This window comes from Penicillium taxi (assembly GCF_028828555.1).
Source record: "Penicillium taxi strain IBT 34144 chromosome Unknown utg000006l_segment0_segment0, whole genome shotgun sequence".
In the NCBI taxonomy this organism is placed as follows: domain Eukaryota; kingdom Fungi; phylum Ascomycota; class Eurotiomycetes; order Eurotiales; family Aspergillaceae; genus Penicillium; species Penicillium taxi.
Window position 1 is genome coordinate 1,044,467 of NW_026643208.1, and position 16,834 is coordinate 1,061,300.

Sequence of the window (16,834 nt, forward strand, 5' to 3'; positions counted from 1 at the left end):
AAATCTGAAATGGTGTTATCCATTTTGCCCTGAATCCCCAGCATCCGTCTTTACTTCGTGGATTTGAGTTACGCATTTTGATGCCCGAAACTCATACTTTCTTTTCTTACCTTCTTCCGGGTTCTTTTGGTTTCATAAACACGCAAGTTCCTATCAATTGGGTCGTTGGGATGGTTAATAGGTGTGCCCAGGTGTGGTTGACTTTGGCTCCTAGGTGGTTTCGATGGTACGTGAAATGGAGTAGGGGGATATGAAATTACAGCTCTATGCTTTAGCTAGGAATATATAGCCTCTGGGCCTTGGCTATTTCCTTTTCAACCATAGAAGGACTCCGGTCTGCAACAAACTTGGATGTGATTGATGTTCTTTGTCTCTTCAGCTTTACCAGTTGGGAGAGTTATCTGCCATGGATATATATGGAAATGAAGCCCCGGAGGACCTCCCCTTTCAAGCCCTAGATCTCTGGATATCAAATCACACCACTTCCTACCCATGAAATGGAGCTTCTCATGCATAGGTGAGCTGCCTTCCAAGATTGGAAGGTTGATCCAAGGTGTCGCCTAGGTAAGTTGGAAAGTGGTGTGTATTAGGTATTCATTATCCTGAATCCATCCTTGAACAGTGGCTGCCAAAGGCACCCCCACACCAATTACCTAGGTATCGTCGGTGGATATCATTGATCGAGATCTTATAGCGCGTGGAGTTCCAGCCGGGTAGATTCAGGGTCATTCGTGGAAAAAATCCTCCTGAATTTCATCTCCAGGTCTAGGTATTCACTGATTATAGTCAATGAACAGACCAAACATGACTGATTACTCACGTTAGTTAGTTAGTGTGCGTACTGGGGACCTTTGATTCTTTTCGCTTCCTTAACCTTCATGATCAATCATCAGTGATGAGGTTTTTTCCCTCACCAATGATAGATTCACTTAATGTGTTTCCTACAGTACCCAGCTCTAGACGATATTTCCTATTGTGAACCCCTAGAAGATGCCCAGGTGGATTATTTGAAGAGATTGTCTCGGCCAAGTTCAACTTGCTATTGATACAAAAGTTCGAAAAGGTATAGATAGAAGACTGAACTCCTACCATAAGACTCCATTCAATCCGTAAGAACCCAAAAGATTTTTAAAAAAAAATATATAAAATATAAAGAAAGAAAACCCTGGGCCAAAGGGGAAACGTGATAATGAAAAGAAAATAATAATATGCGTGGCGAGTCTGTTAGTCGAGGAAACTAAATAGACTCCGCGCTAGGGGCAGACGGTTCGTCTTTGATATCCTCAGATGCGGTCTCCACTGGCACCGACTCAAAAGCCTCCTCGGGTTTGGTGTCGGTTATCAGGCCTTCTTCTGTGGGCTCTGCGACTACCGGCTCCGGGGCGGGCGATTCTGGTTTGATAGGGGGCTCAGAGTCCTGGATAGACACGGGCTGTGGCTCTGCTAAGGTGGTATTGCCTATTTCCGTATCTTCATTTAGCTCTTCAGAAGTGGCAGGAACTGGAGACTTGGATTCCGGTTCTTCGTTTTCAATTGGTACAGGGACTGGCTCTTGAGAAGGCTGCTCGACGTCAGGTGTGGGTTCAATTGTAGGGGTTTCTTCGACGGGTTCATTGGGTTGGACCTCGCTTGCTGTTATATCAGTCTCTTCATAAGTCGACTTTTCAGCGGGGATAGATTCCTCCATCACAATATCTACATCAACAACAGCAATGGCCTCTGCTTGAGGCTTGTCTTCAAAAACTTCATCTGCGGCGGGCTCAGTTTCTGGTGCATTCAGTTCGCCTGGTATCTCAGTGGGCTTTATTTCTTCGCTCTGAGCGGCAGGTGCTGTGATTGAGGCTGAAATATCAACTTCGCCCAGTGGGGGTTCAGTTTTCTCGGGCGAAATCGCTGTTTGTGGTGACGGCACATATGATCCAGGGGTGGTGAGGTGTTCATCAACAGGGGGCTGCACCTCAGAGCCAGCGTCAGTCATCTCGACATCGTTTGATTGATCAGCCGTCAAGTCGACCTGGTCTGTGGAGTCCACAGCCGACTGATCCGGAGTCTTCGCATCCATAACGGACTCGTCTCCGTCATCTCCATCGTCACTATCATCCTCTTCACCATCGTCATCTTCATCATCATCTTGGCCTGCTTGGTCGATGGAAATGTGGGAGCCATCTTCCTGCTTGGCACCTCCAAATGTACCCGGAACGCCATGTACTGTTGCAGCATCTGCACCCTCCCCTGGAGCAAACATGACCTTCTTCTTTCTGCCCTTGCCAATGCCCTTACCCTTTCGCTTGGGTGGAGGCGGTCGTCTCTTGGGTGGAGTCAATACAGAGGCTGAACCAGCCTCTGCAACGACCACGCCCTCTGAATTTACCCGACCAACACCTTCCACAATAGTTCCAGGAGCGGGCATCTCCGGCTTAGCATTTGCATCAGCTTGCTGAGCAAGAGTCTGAGCATCCCCAGTAATTTCCCCTTCGATGCGATGGCCCTCTGGCACCCAAGCTTCATAAATCGAGGTAACACCCGTGTCCGGGTCAGTCTTCTTGAACTTAGTTCTCCGCATTGGGCCAGGTGTAGCAGCTGAGTTTCCATCCGCAGCACTACCGCCATACAGCGACTGTAAACCAGGGCGTCTCTTGGCCAAGAATTCTACATCGGCTGGCTCCAACTGCTTGGGAAGTGTGGTCCACCTGCGACTCGTGAAGCTACGGTCAACCGACAAATCTCCATCTGCATCTGTAGTTGTCTCCTTTTTCTCTTCCTCCTCTGCAGCCCGGCCATTCGAGCGAACATAGATGCAACCTGCACGAGCTGCACGTAGCAGGGCGCGACTGAGTGGTGGCAAGATGTTGCTGTCGCGTGGCATTGCCAGCTCCGGGAGGCCTCCACTTCCACCGGGACCTTGTGTCGAGAATCCAGAGTCTTCGGTTTTAGGTGCTTGGGAGAAGGTGTGCTGTTGGCGCGACCAGCGGCGGACAGGCAATCCTTCAAAAATATCATGGTCAATATGACCTGATCTCCGGTTACCATCAAGGTGGCGCCCTGAGCGGGAGGATCTGAACTGTGTGTCACATCAGTAATGATTTTACTTAACTCTCACTTGATTGAGGGTGAATTGATTCCTCGCAGCGACAAACGTGTTGGAAACAGGTAAGGAGATTGTGAGTGTGTAATGGAGACTTACACTGGCTGGCATAGTAGAAAACAAGTCGCACAAGAGCTCAGTAAATTGCGACTAATGTTTTACTTAGCCTCAGCGGTGAATGTGGAGATCGTGGGGGAGCTTGTATGGGTGCTTAATCGCTGGTCGCGTTGTGCAGTACCGTGAATAGAGTCACGTGATATTATAATCAATCAGTCACGAATCTAGATCAATGATTATGGATGCGATTCAATTTACAGATAAAAAGGGAGTTTTTCTATTCCATCAGAATGCCAGATATATAGATTTTCACATAGAGCTCTCAGCTCTCATTCTGGGCTCACTATGCTACAGAAAACACATAAAAATCAAATGCAGTCTTGCGGTGGTTGTTCACCTGATGAAGAATAGCAGTCATTTTGATTTTGAGATGCCCGATCAATTCCAGCTAGGAGTGAAAGAAATATTAGTACTTATGCTATAGTCCTGAGTCGAGGTCATATGGGACCAAACTAATCAACATACCCATTATCTTTCTGGCGAACAATCCCGCCTTCTTGTCCAGTTTCCTTTCCAGTCTTCTGGCCCTCCACCACCAACTTATCCAGCTGATAGAACTGACTGATGATTGTTTGCCTCTGAAAATAATCGTTAGTAATTGCTCTCCTAGAAGAATATAGAGTAGGTTGACGGGTCTCTTTCAAAGGTGGGGTTATAGACTGAGATAGCCATTCCTGGAGAAGTCCCAACCTGGCCTCTTGACAGAAAATGTACTGACCTTAAGCAAGCGAAGGTTTTGCAGGCCATCCTGGATCAGCTCTTGTATCTGGCGCTCCTCCGACTTTTGTTGGTGTTCGCGGAACGAGTCTATGGTCTTCCGGCGGGCATATTCGCGGAAATTGTAGTTGGAGAACTGGGAAGATTGGCGCAACAAGGAACGGAACTGGAAAATTTGAAAATAATATCAGTTAAATGTGGCATAGTGGGAGGGATTTCCAGCAATTGAGGGGATATATCTCGGAGTAGCAGAATCGGATATGACTTACCAATGACCGCACCTGGAAGCTGGTCGGACGCTGTACTGCCGACACGGACATGATCAATGTAAAGGAAGATAAGAGGGGATTTGAGAATGGTCGTAAGCTAACAAGTTCACCGAATGGAACTAGTGCGCAACTCTTTATGAAAAGATAATTTCTCTGCTACCTTGACTTTGATGTCAGACCAGAGTCACTCAAAAAGGAGAAAGATAAGTTTGATTATATGCGATAACCCAAAGCTCCAACTCAAGTCTATTTCACGAGTGGTTGAGGGTAACCGATGGAATGGCGTTGACAGCGGTGGCGGTTCAAGATATCACGATGATACAGCGCGATATGGCGAAATGAGCAATGTCTGGCCACAGGAGTGCTATCAAATCTGACAGTTGTAATCGCAGTGCAGATGAACTTCTATAGAAGCCAAGGGTGATGAGGGAGTTGTGCAGTGTTAAGAGATGCGATCTCGGACAAAGGGCGGGAAATTCTTGTGTTCGGAGACAATGACGGAGCTACCGGGGCCGAGCTCCACGATTCCTCTCTATTTCCTCTTGCTAGCGCTGCCAATATTCACTATCCACGACTACCCCATATTTAGGCGTTTTTAGTCTTTTCAAAATGCCTCAAATTCCAACACCACCGGAGTCGCGATCAGGCTCGCCTCCTGAGGGTGAGCGGAAGACCGAGACCACGGAATCCGAAGCTTCGGAGCTACTCCAGTCTTTGGACACGCTTCTTGAGCAGTATTTACATCTGCTTGATCGGCAGCAGCAACTCCAGGCTGGACTAGCAAAGCAGCTGTCCTCGGTATGACTCTTTGATGATTTTCTGGGGCTCGAATTTACTTGATTGCTCATGCTCATGCTCATATTTTGGATTAGGGGTTCCTTTCCCTCGCCCACGCAAACTATACCTGTCCTCCCGGTAGACGGTATGGAGCGGACTACTACGATGAACGGATGAAAGCCACTAGGCAGATGTATGGTACTCCTCGATGGCACGTCTCAACAACGACTAACCTCAAGTTCCATAGAATAATCCAACACTCACACTACCTGGATGATGGAGAGTGCGACAAACAGGATGAAGCCGTAAAATCTGATAAAGATGAGGAAGGCTACGAGTACGCATTCCGAGTAGAGTCCATCTCGAAACCACGATCGGAAGAGGCAGACCAAGAAGACTCAGAACAGACCACCAATCAGGCTGAGGATGCACAAAAAGCGAATAACCCCGCAACTACGGAAATCGAGATCGAAATTGAGAAGGATTCTTTAGTTCCCCAGGGAACTGACCCCGATCCTTCATCGAAAAGCCAGAAAAACAACAAGAAAAGCCGGAAGTTTCTGTCTGACGACCCTATCCACTGGTACGGAATTCTGGTGCCACAATCACTCCGCACGGCACAAAAATCATTTACAGATGCAGTGCAAAGCCACGTGTCTGAACTAGCCGGGGCAGTCCTTGAGATGCGTGCATTAGAAAAGAAAATTACAGAGATACGGACCAAGCTCTGACGAGACCCCTCTATTAAGATTCAAGACCTTGGAAGCAGCAAGCCTTATGACTCTACTACTATCTATATATAGTACCTTCTGCTGGAGGTCATGAATAGATTAACATCACATCATTGCATTTACCCCTTATTTTGGAATAGTTTAGAACTTCCAAGATTCTTCATGACAGTTTGGAATGGTACCGGGACCCATATACTTAGTAGATGATCTGATCCACAGCAGAATCTCTAACGGCAGAATCTCCAACGGCAGAATCTCCAACGGCAGAATCGAATCTTGGATTTTTCTCTTCCGAGAAGAACGACCGAAACTGATCTCTTTTTTGAGACTTGGAGAAGACCCGTAAAAGTACAGACCAAGTGATGGTACGTGATGTTACTAGGGCATATTATCAGCTAATGCGGCACGGAGTACTACCCTAACTAAACACTGAATTGATAACTACTTGGACAATAGTGTAAGCATGTTTCATACTTACAGAGACGGGAGCAGCACTATATATATATGTATATATATGCTACTATAAAAATAAACTTTGATCAATGACTTCATGGTGCAGGTTTCCATTACTTCTATACATATGATAGATTCCAAGATAGAATCATATAACAGCAGATGACAAGTTGACTCGTTGAAAAGCCGTCTCACGTTGGGTATTCTCTCCCTTAGTGGCGGCCAATCTGAGACGTAGCGTTAGAGACTAACTCCTGGATCTAACCCCACAATAATAAAAGATCGAGAATTATTCGTTGATTAGATCCGATTAATATACTGAATTAGGTCTAGACCCATTTCTAACGGGTTGAGCCCCTGCTTGTTTTTCAGTTCTCAGTCCTTTTGTTGACTAGTTTTCCTTTCGTGATCCGAGCTGAAACCTGATCCATCTGATGGGTTTATAGGACAGCCTATTGTCCAGCCACTTATGATACTAGATATGATAGCCTATTGGCTCATATCAAGCTGAACTAGTCTTTGGCATATCGGATGCTCGGTTCAGAGTACGTACTTGTTTAGATTGCAAACGCTCTGACATCGGCAAATTTTACAATTAATTAATACTTCCGGAATGACTGGAACGAAGTTTTTAATCTAAAAATTGTATTAGTGTGTTCGCGTCACGCTATTCGTAGTATTTTCTGTATTTTCTTCATTGCAAGGCGATTTTTTTCTCCTCTACATTTCCTTGCCACTCTCTATTTCGTTAGTGAGCTGGAGGCTCGCTCTTTATATCGCATTACTTGTGAGTATCAAGGGAGTTATCCGTTCCAATATCTTTAGTAAAAGCACAGATCTGATATCTTTGTCTTTGAAACATAGTCGGTTTGATACCTGAGTGATCTTTTTTTATTCATTTCTCTCTTGTTCTCTTATCCACTCTTTTACTTAACCCAGTCATCTTTCATCGGTAAGTCCTTTTGACGGCCCAAGTCCAGGGAATACCTGGAATAACACCGCTTGAAAAGATATGCACAAGGGCCCAATCTAACATTGACTAGGCATTGAATGCCCTTCCATTCCTTTTTGATCTTTGTCGCAGCTTGAGCCCGTATTTCAAACCATCAATCCAGCAGCCCTCCCGGATTCGACGTGTATACTGGCGGAATATCGGAATACTACATCCATTGCTCTATCGACATCAGACGTTCATTCTCGCGCCACTACTACATTCTTTTCTTTTCGATCACAGTATTGACCTTATTGATCATCGTAACCTGAGATTCATTTCAGATAACCTTGGAACTCCATGCTACAGAAAGCCCTATCATAACCTTGGAGCCTTGGACAACCGACGATCGTCACTCCATATTGATAGATTCACTCATCACAATTACTGAATCAAATGTATCCACAGTCTTCGGCCAGCCCGGAGCCAAGCTCACATCCATCTGGCAATGTGCCAAGCAGAAGCGGATCAGTCAAGAGGGCGAGGGAGTTGCTGGCGGCTGGTGTCCGTCCAGAAAGGTCACCACAACCAGCTCCAGCCAATCCCACTGCCACCACTGGAGCTGGGCCTTCTCAAATGCAATGGCCTCTTCCAGCCTCTGGCTTGCAGGTGAAGCCGCATCCTAAACTACTGCCAACCCGCAGTCCGCCGCCTACAGGTCCTCTGCCGCCAAGACCTGGGGAGCATAGTGGTTTAGAGCTACTATCGTCTTCAGTTTACTCCGTAAACAGACAAGAATCAGAGAGGAAGTTTGTGAATACCTCTAGGAATTCTGCACGAACAACACCATCTTTTTCTCAACCAAAGTACCAACAAGCACGCGCACCACGACAAGCAGGTGACAGTGTCCCCATTAGCCCTACAAGCACCGTACGAACAGATTATACGATAGAGCTACCTGAACCCCATCCTCGTCAACAATCGGTAGGGCTTGTCCCTCCCCATGCACGACGACACCCGGGCATAGTGTCACCAATTCAAGAGGAACGCAATACCTCGCGCCAAAACTTGGCATCAATGGCTTCCAGCCACGCTATGCCAGTAAGCTGGGGATCAGGACCCCCAGGCTCCGAAGTCGTCGGGATATACATGGAAAAACAACAAAACCAACCAAAACTACCGGGGAGTGACGAATCTCCAGAAAGCATCAGTGAAGAATTCACACATGTTAGATCTGCCAGTGTTGGAAAGAGAGGGAAACCAACTGTGCGTACGATATCAAGGTCTAACCACAGTTCTGAAGTACTTCCAGCCATACCGAATATACCAGATCTGCCATCACTACCAGCAAAGGCATATGACCCCCGAGAAAAAGAATTGGTCGGCCTAGCCATTGGAACCCAAAATGGACCCTCGCTGGATCAATCCAACCCTGGTTTCCACCGCTCGAGCACATCCTTGGAATCCGCCATTGATCCCGAGAAGCCTCGTATCGCCAAAGATGAGGAAAACCCATATATTGTGAAGAGTTTAGAGTTGCCCAAGGCTGCACCTACACTGAGTGACATGAGACCTGGAAGTCGTCGACCCCCACGACTTGATTTGGATGCCGTGCGCACTGCAGAGTCGCGTGGCAGTCTTTCTAGTTTGACTGATCTGATTCGACGCGCCACCAAACTTGCCTCCAACTTAGATCGTGGGAAGACAGCCAGTCGGATTGATCCAGATAGAGACGGAATTAGTAAGTGTTTCCGCATACCCTTCATGCCCGGCCACGAGCAGCTGACCATGAATTGTGAAAATTAGCACGAATTAGCTATGCTCGAAGCTCTGGATCTATTTCTGATATCCTTGCTTCATTCCCCAACCCAGTACTGACAATGCCCGCTCGAAATGGATCTTGGCCCATATTCTTTGGACGAGGTCCCAACCAGTACAATGTCGAGCCCTTGTACTCGCATGAGGATGGACCCAATTCAAAGAAAGAGCGAAAATGTTGTGGAATCCCTAAAAAATGGTTCATTTTCCTCAGCATCCTTCTCTTCGTCATAATCGTTCTTGCCGTTCTGCTCCCTGTCTTTTTAATTGCCGTTCCGCACCAAAAAGCAAATGAAAGCTCATGCGCTACTAAGAATCCCTGTCATAATGGGGGTTTCAGTGTGTCCAGCGGGACTATATGTGCGTGTGTTTGTTCGAACGGCTATACTGGCTCTCAGTGCACCACTGCTGGTGATAGTAGCTGTGTGACATCCCAAGTGAACAATAGCACGAGCAGCAGATCTGCAACAATGGGAAGCTCGCTTCCGGACTTGTTCTCACAGTCTGACTCTGAATTTGGCATCAGCCTGGACACCATCACAATCATGGCTATGTTTAGCATGAACAATCTTTCCTGCCAGACGGAGAATGCGCTTGTAGCATTTAGCGACGTTCAAAGCATTGGCAGCAGAACCAAGCGCTCAATTGAGCTGCCACTGGAAATCAATGTTGGAATTGAAGCTTCCTCTACTCCAGATTTACATGATCCGAACGTGGTGAGAGAGGTTCGATCTTACGCCACTAAGGATGGGATTCTGTATGATGGAGATGCAGGTACAAATACGACAACCACCAGCAGCACCAACAAGAGCTCCTCGGTTCCATCAAATATAGTGGAGTTTTCCAAGGTGGCGGTGTTGTACATCTTCCAGGAAACGGGGTCCTTTGATACGGCGCAGTCCTCCGAGTCTTCGATCCAAACATATCTGGTTGATTCATACAACAATGTGACTCACCCATCGTTGAATGTGGGGAGCTTTAAATTGGACTTTGAGAAGACCAGCATTACGAAGACTTGAGAAAGAAATGCAATTGTACATAATTTCAGTTTAGAAGGGTTATAGTTATGTAATGCACTAATCCACTTGCCGAGTCTAGCCCTAATTAGTCAGTGATCACGACATTGATCGCGGAGGTTGCGTTATCGATCACGTGAACTCCAAATACATTTCTATACTTAGTACACGGTAGTATGGAGATATCTAGTTACAAAATAGAAGAAGGAACTTTGGAATGGATGGTTAATAAATAAAGTGACTGTCTATGTTTAGGTGAGGATTCAGCCCCTATCATATAATATATTTGTAGTACGTATTCCATTACGATCCTGTGGAGAACTACTGTGTACATTGGCGGATATCCCCAAAAGGTTGGAATATCTATCGCCTCAAAGTCCCACGAGGTACTATTAGGTATAATATAGGTCCAATGTCACACAGGTGGAACTGAACATGTAGTCAATTGGGCTTCTAGCGTGTATAAGTATCTTTTTACGAATTCAAGACGAAACACTGGCTTTTTAAGTGATGAGGCCAAGACTAAAAGCCCCACAGTTGACTGGATAGAAGACCAGACACTGAAAGGCCTCGTAACCCTTGGAAATTGGTTGATCAGTACTTCGTCATGCTTTTTCTTCTCTTCTTTTCTTTTCCACCCTCCTCCCTTTCTTTCTTTCTTTCTTATTTTTACGGCCATTTCTCACTTTTTATTTCTTCCTTAATATCTATACACAATGGCCAACTCTCCTCACGGTGGTGTCCTCAAGGACTTGCTCGCCCGCGATGCTCCCCGCCAGATCGAACTCAGCGCTGAGGCCGATACCCTCCCCGCCATTGTTCTCACTGAGCGCCAGCTGTGTGATTTGGAACTTATCATGAATGGTGGTTTCTCTCCTCTTGAGGGTAAGCAATTTACCAATCCTAATTCTATGCAATTCCTTGTCCTGTGAGGGAAAAAAGAGAGAAAAGAGAGGGAAGTCCTACGAGGGCTAACGTGGGGGCAACGCTGGACTGAGGGGCGGAGATTCCAAGATCAATTGTTAACGCTCGTTTCGCATAGGATTCATGAACCAGGCCGACTATGATGGGTATGTCCTACTACGATGTGCCCAGCAAGGGGCCTCTTAATCACGACTAATCACGAATACCATACTGACATGTGCCTAGCGTCTGCGAGAACAACCGCCTTACCGATGGCAATGTCTTCTCTATGCCCATTACACTCGATGCCAGCCAGGAGATTATTACTAAGAACAAGCTGAAGGCCGGTTCCCGTATCACTCTGCGTGATTTCCGTGATGACCGCAACCTTGCTATTCTTACCATTGACGACATCTACCGCCCCGATAAGTGAGTGCCTATTTTTTTCTTTGGGTGTGGGGCTTGAGGCTCTGGATCCTGCAAACCCCGCGATGGCGCAATCGACATGGATATCGTTTGTTTGGTTCCGGCCTCAGGCCTCAAGTTTTATACTTGGACCTTTCTTGGACTTTTCTTGGACTTTTCTTGGCCAATTCTGAAGTAAAGGCTAACATGCTTTCACTCAAGGACCCGTGAGGGCAAGCTCGTGTTCGGCGGCGACCCGGAACATCCGGCCATCAAGTACTTGAACGAGACCGTCCAGGAATTCTACATTGGTGGTAAGATCGAGGCTATCCACAAGCTGAACCACTACGACTATGTCGCTCTCCGCTACACACCCGCCGAGCTGCGCATTCACTTCGACAAACTGGGCTGGTCCCGCGTCGTCGCTTTCCAGACTCGTAACCCCATGCATCGCGCTCACCGTGAGCTGACTGTCCGCGCTGCCCGCTCTCGCCAAGCCAATGTCCTGATCCACCCCGTCGTCGGTCTGACTAAGCCCGGTGACATTGACCACTTCACTCGTGTCCGTGCATATGAGGCTCTCCTGCCCCGCTACCCCAATGGCATGGCCGTCCTGGGTCTGCTCGGTCTCGCCATGCGTATGGGTGGTCCCCGCGAGGCCATTTGGCACGCTATCATCCGCAAGAACCACGGTGCCACCCACTTCATCGTCGGTCGTGACCACGCCGGTCCCGGTAGCAACTCCAAGGGCGAGGACTTCTACGGTCCCTACGACGCTCAGCACGCCGTCGAGAAGTACAAGGATGAGCTCGGCATCGAGGTCGTCGAGTTCCAGATGGTCACCTACCTACCCGATACCGACGAGTACCGCCCCGTCGACCAGGTCCCCGCTGGTGTCAAGACCCTGAACATCTCCGGTACCGAGCTCCGCCGCCGTCTCAAGACCGGCGCCCACATCCCCGAGTGGTTCTCCTACCCCGAGGTTGTCAAGATCCTGCGCGAGTCCAACCCTCCCCGTAACAGCCAGGGTTTCACTATCTTCTTGACCGGTTACCAAAACTCCGGCAAGGACGCCATTGCCCGTGCTCTCCAGGTGACCCTGAACCAGCAGAGCGGCCGCTCCGTCTCACTGCTGCTCGGTGATACTGTCCGCCACGAGCTCTCTTCCGAACTCGGCTTCACCGCCGAAGACCGCCACACCAACATCCAGCGCATCGCCTTTGTCGCAACCGAGCTGACCCGCGCCGGTGCCGCCGTCATCGCTTCCCCCATCGCTCCCTACGAATGCTCCCGCAAGTATGCTCGCGACCAAATCTCCCAAGCCGGCTCCTTCTTCCTGGTCCACGTCGCCACTCCTCTGGAGTACTGCGAGGCTACTGACAAGCGTGGTATCTACGCCAGTGCCCGCCGTGGCGAGATCAAGGGTTTCACTGGTGTCGATGACCCCTATGAGACTCCTGAGAAGGCTGACCTTGTTGTTGACTTCTCCAAGCAGTCTGTCCGCTCTATTGTCCACGAGATCATCCTTGTACTTGAGAGCGAGGGCTTCTTCGAGAAGGGCCAGTAAGTGCCTATTATGCTAAAAATGTTTCCGTTTCTGTTTTGTTCTGGGCTGTCGTTCTTGGTCCCATAGAGATATATGCACCGGCTTTTTATAATCGCGATTGGATTCCCCTTAGATTCTTACAATGAATGTCTTGTGTTAATAATGTATTCTCTGTAGATGAATGTGATGAAGTCATGGAGGAAGAAGATCCATCACATCTCTTCCTAGGTTCTCGAGGTTGAAGATGGAACATCAATGTCTTGTTGATTAAGGCATCAAATGCAATACCACGGTTGTGTATGAACCAAGAAGTCGGGCACTAGTGTCAAGAATACTCGTCATAGTCAAAGCGCAACAAACAGAATTTGGACGTTTAGAATCTCTGTTTGAGTGTGAGTCGGGGATTCATTAGTTTCTTCTCTTCACTTCTTCCATCTCTTATCTTCCCTCGTCACCCTTCATTCCTTTCCAACACAACCACCTTAACTCACTCGTTTCATTAATCTCTTTTCCATCTCCGCCAGTTCTTAGGCAGAAACAAAACCGCACTTTCCTTCAGTATTAACCTTTCCATCTCACCCCGCTGAGATTTCTCACATTATTTTCCAATCTGTTGGAACATTATGCCGTACAAGGACTTCAAGAAGGATCTGAAAGATGCCGCGACTCCAGGTCGGTATCCGCACTTGAGCGGCATCAAGGCTGGTGAATACGATGCCTCTGTCGCATTTACCTTCAACGCCCCTAATGGACCCAATATCAGTCTTGAAGCGATAGTATCTGGTGTGATCCATCACATCAACCTAGCTTAAACCCATTATTGACACGCTTGTTCAGACACTACCCAATACCCAGCCTCCCATACTTTATTAGTCATCACTACGTCCGACAATCCAATGGTCAACAAGGCGCTGAAGTTGGAAACACCTTTCTTTAAAAGTGCCACCGTCAACCAGTTTTTGAAAACTGTTGATCAAGTTCTGTTCGAAGCCCTCGTCCACGATAGAGTCATTCGTGATTCTCCATCTGGAGATAATGAATTTGATACATACGAGCAAGATGATGACAGTGAAGAGTATAACGATGGTTTTGAATGGACATGGGAAAGCCCACCAGAGAATGAAGCTGTGCAGAAGCTGATTCGCCGTGATCTTCGTGCGGCTAAGGCTGCTGGGTTCAGGACCGGATTCTACCCGAATGTACATGGATCAAGCCAAGGAGTTACGCTTCTGTGCATCTCCTGTCGTATTTCCCGACTCAATATTTCCGATGAAGTCATGCAGGCATGGAATGTGCACCGAGATGAGTATTTGGTTCTACTCATGCTCTATCCAGTACATTACAAAGGCATGGGGTATATTTTGGATACTCCCGCTTCTAGTGGATATCAGGGTTCAGTTATCCAGATGCGCGTCGGGCTCTGCGACTCCTACAAACCAACTCTAGAGCACGCTGAACAAGTATTCAAGACTACGCGCCATCCACCACCCGCGGTTCAGGGCACCCCACTGAAACATCTTTTCATCGGGACATCACTGAACAAGCTTTTGAATGATCGACTGGTGCCAATTGCTAGGTATCGGGTAAAATATAATTTGACGTGGACTGCCGCTGAGCTTTATTACCACTCAGTGATGGGCAAAGCAACGGTTGATTCTGATAAAGACGGAAGACCCCCCTATGTGGCCGACACATGGGATACCCCAGCTCCACCCCCTCTGGTGTTTGACCATTTCCCTTTGACGGAGAAAGACTTGGGTGAGGCTTCATTTCCTCTCGTGGCAATGCAGTTTACTCTGCGACATCTTGTCAAGTGCAACGGATTTTGCGCTGTTTGTCACTGCAAGGTTTCCAATGAACTAGATGCCGTCAAGCCCTTTGTTTGCGCGAATCAGCTGTGTCTTTACCAGTACATGACGCTCAACATGGGTCTCAGCATTGACCACGAGGTCATGTCCCAGCCTAAAGTAGTCGATCTACTTATATACTTGGCATATGGCAGGGCGAGACGCTGCCTTCTTGACGATTTCCCAATTGGATTGGGCCTGATGGTTCCAGATATGACGCTTGTTAAATATGGGAAGCCTGAGGACAGTGACAAGTGCATAGCTGAGTTGGATAAAACTGAAAGGGTACTTGTCGGAGAAGATCTCAAACTCTCCGTAGGTGACTGGATCATTATCTTCCACGATGAAAAATCCCCAAACATACATTGTCGAGTTGAAGAAATTGACCCATCCCGCACCCATGCCAGTCTCTCGAGCTTCATCTGGGATAGGCCGAAGCCAGCTAATACTGACTTTGGCACACATGTCCGTTACCAGGTCTACAGTCAATTATTTGACGACTTGCCAAGAGAAGCAAAATTACTTTCAGTCATGACCCTGCTCAACACCCTTCCAAGTGTCGACTCGATGAAGAATTATCTCAAGGACTGTTTCTCTGTTTCCCTGTCCTCTTGGAGGAATCGCATCAGCCCATCCGCTTTTACCCTTTTGCGATGGATCGTTGCCTCAAATCGATCATGCATCATGCTAGACGAAGACCCGAAAAACCTGGTGTCTGACATGTACTTCTGGAGGCAGTTTCGAATCATCGGTACCCCCGAGAAGGAACTAAGCTTTGCTCAGAACGTTCAGCTCCACGGGAATAAACAATTTCCCACGATCTTTGCCTGGCATGGCAGCCCGGTCCATAACTGGCATGCCATTTTGCGAGAGGGGCTTAATTTCCAAAGGATTTCGAATGGTCGCTCCTTTGGCGACGGTGTTTACTTCTCGGATCACATGCGTACTTCCCTAACTTATGTGACAAAGAAGGCGTTGATAATACCCACAACTCTATACCCGGAAGATTGGATCGCCGCCGATTCTAGTGGAGGGATTGTTATGTCTCTGAATGAGATTGTCAACTCTACTAAGGATTTTGTCTCTACTAGGCCGCACCTCGTTGTCAATCAACTGAACTGGATCCAACCGAGGTATCTATTCTTCCAGGTGATGACTGACCGGCGTATCACACCTGAGCCCTCGCACATCTACAATCAAGATCCAAACCATGTGACCCAGGGGACAGCGGGACCTGTCCAGATACCCATATCGGCAATTGCTCAAACTCGCCGAAAAGATCTTCATGAGAAAAGCAAGTCGCCAAAGAAGTCTAAGATTTGGGGCGGCCGTCCTCCCGGTTCGAAAAATATGATTCGTTCTCCCAGTCCGGATGTTATGATTGATAGCAAGAGTATCGCCACTGATGATGAAGACCGGATGATTCTGCTTTCCGACAACGAGAGCAGCAAAGGCAATGGATTTTCTGACCTGTCACTGAATGCTGGAAAGAAGAGGTCTGAAAACGGAATCATTACGACTGATACCGAGAACAATTTCGTTCCAGGAACTCTCAGAAACAAGTCGTTGTCTTTGCTCGAAAGTCCTAAATTTGCAAACCCCGTCGCAACCAGACTCCTTCAAAGGCAACTTCAGACAACCCTCAAGGTTCAGAAGAAAGAAAAGTCCCACGATCTGGGCTGGTACATCGACCCCGAGCTCATCATAACTCCATACCAATGGATTGTGGAACTGCACAGTTTTGACCCCGAGCTGCCCCTAGCTAAAGACATGAAGAAGGCCGAAATCAAGAGCATCGTGCTTGAAATGCGCTTTCCGGCTTCATATCCTATGGACCCGCCCTTTGTGCGAGTCATTACCCCAAAGCTCCTCGAATTTGCGAATGGAGGTGGCGGACACGTCACAACTGGAGGCTCCATGTGCTTGGAGCTGCTCACCAGCTCGGGATGGCTGCCCACATTTTCAATTGAGAATGTCCTGATTCAGATTCGCATGGCCCTATGTAACACAGAGCCACAGCCGGCACGGCTCGGTAAAAATCCTTTGAATCAGTATGATGTTGCGAATGCAATTGCTGGTTATCAGCGAGTTGCCCATGCCCATGGATGGAATATTCCTGGTGATATGAGTTGGATCAAAAACATGAAGTAGACGGAACTGAGACGTTATCTACTCACATGGCTGGGGATAGGTTGCTATTGGAGGACGCACCCGAGGAT

The 16,834-nt window shown here is 47.8% G+C and overlaps 5 protein-coding genes across 5 annotated transcripts; 4 read left to right on the forward strand and 1 right to left on the reverse strand.

Annotated features, from left to right (window-relative positions):
• Positions 1-1,237: 1,237 nt before the first annotated feature.
• Positions 1,238-4,239, reverse strand: N7495_009515 (uncharacterized protein; the record flags this gene model as incomplete). The annotated part of the gene is made up of 4 exons (XM_057212166.1): positions 1,238-3,056; positions 3,668-3,780; positions 3,921-4,085; positions 4,189-4,239. The coding sequence occupies 4 exons, from the start codon at positions 4,237-4,239 to the stop codon at positions 1,238-1,240; spliced, it is 2,148 nt and encodes a 715-aa protein (XP_057059029.1).
• Positions 4,240-4,797: 558 nt separating this feature from the next.
• On the forward strand, positions 4,798-5,696 carry N7495_009516 (uncharacterized protein; the record flags this gene model as incomplete). Its single annotated transcript, XM_057212167.1, has 2 exons — positions 4,798-4,986; positions 5,061-5,696. 2 exons carry the CDS (start codon positions 4,798-4,800, stop codon positions 5,694-5,696), a joined length of 825 nt encoding a protein of 274 aa, XP_057059030.1.
• Positions 5,697-7,536: 1,840 nt separating this feature from the next.
• On the forward strand, positions 7,537-9,917 carry N7495_009517 (uncharacterized protein; the record flags this gene model as incomplete). The annotated part of the gene is made up of 2 exons (XM_057212168.1): positions 7,537-8,821; positions 8,887-9,917. 2 exons carry the CDS (start codon positions 7,537-7,539, stop codon positions 9,915-9,917), a joined length of 2,316 nt encoding a protein of 771 aa, XP_057059031.1.
• Positions 9,918-10,630: 713 nt separating this feature from the next.
• Positions 10,631-12,789, forward strand: sC (sulfate adenylyltransferase; the record flags this gene model as incomplete). The annotated part of the gene is made up of 4 exons (XM_057212169.1): positions 10,631-10,799; positions 10,957-10,984; positions 11,064-11,246; positions 11,445-12,789. The coding sequence occupies 4 exons, from the start codon at positions 10,631-10,633 to the stop codon at positions 12,787-12,789; spliced, it is 1,725 nt and encodes a 574-aa protein (XP_057059032.1).
• Positions 12,790-13,391: 602 nt separating this feature from the next.
• N7495_009519 (putative ubiquitin conjugating enzyme) lies at positions 13,392-16,766 on the forward strand (the record flags this gene model as incomplete). The annotated part of the gene is made up of 2 exons (XM_057212170.1): positions 13,392-13,551; positions 13,606-16,766. The coding sequence occupies 2 exons, from the start codon at positions 13,392-13,394 to the stop codon at positions 16,764-16,766; spliced, it is 3,321 nt and encodes a 1,106-aa protein (XP_057059033.1).
• Between the last annotated feature and the right edge of the window lie 68 nt (positions 16,767-16,834).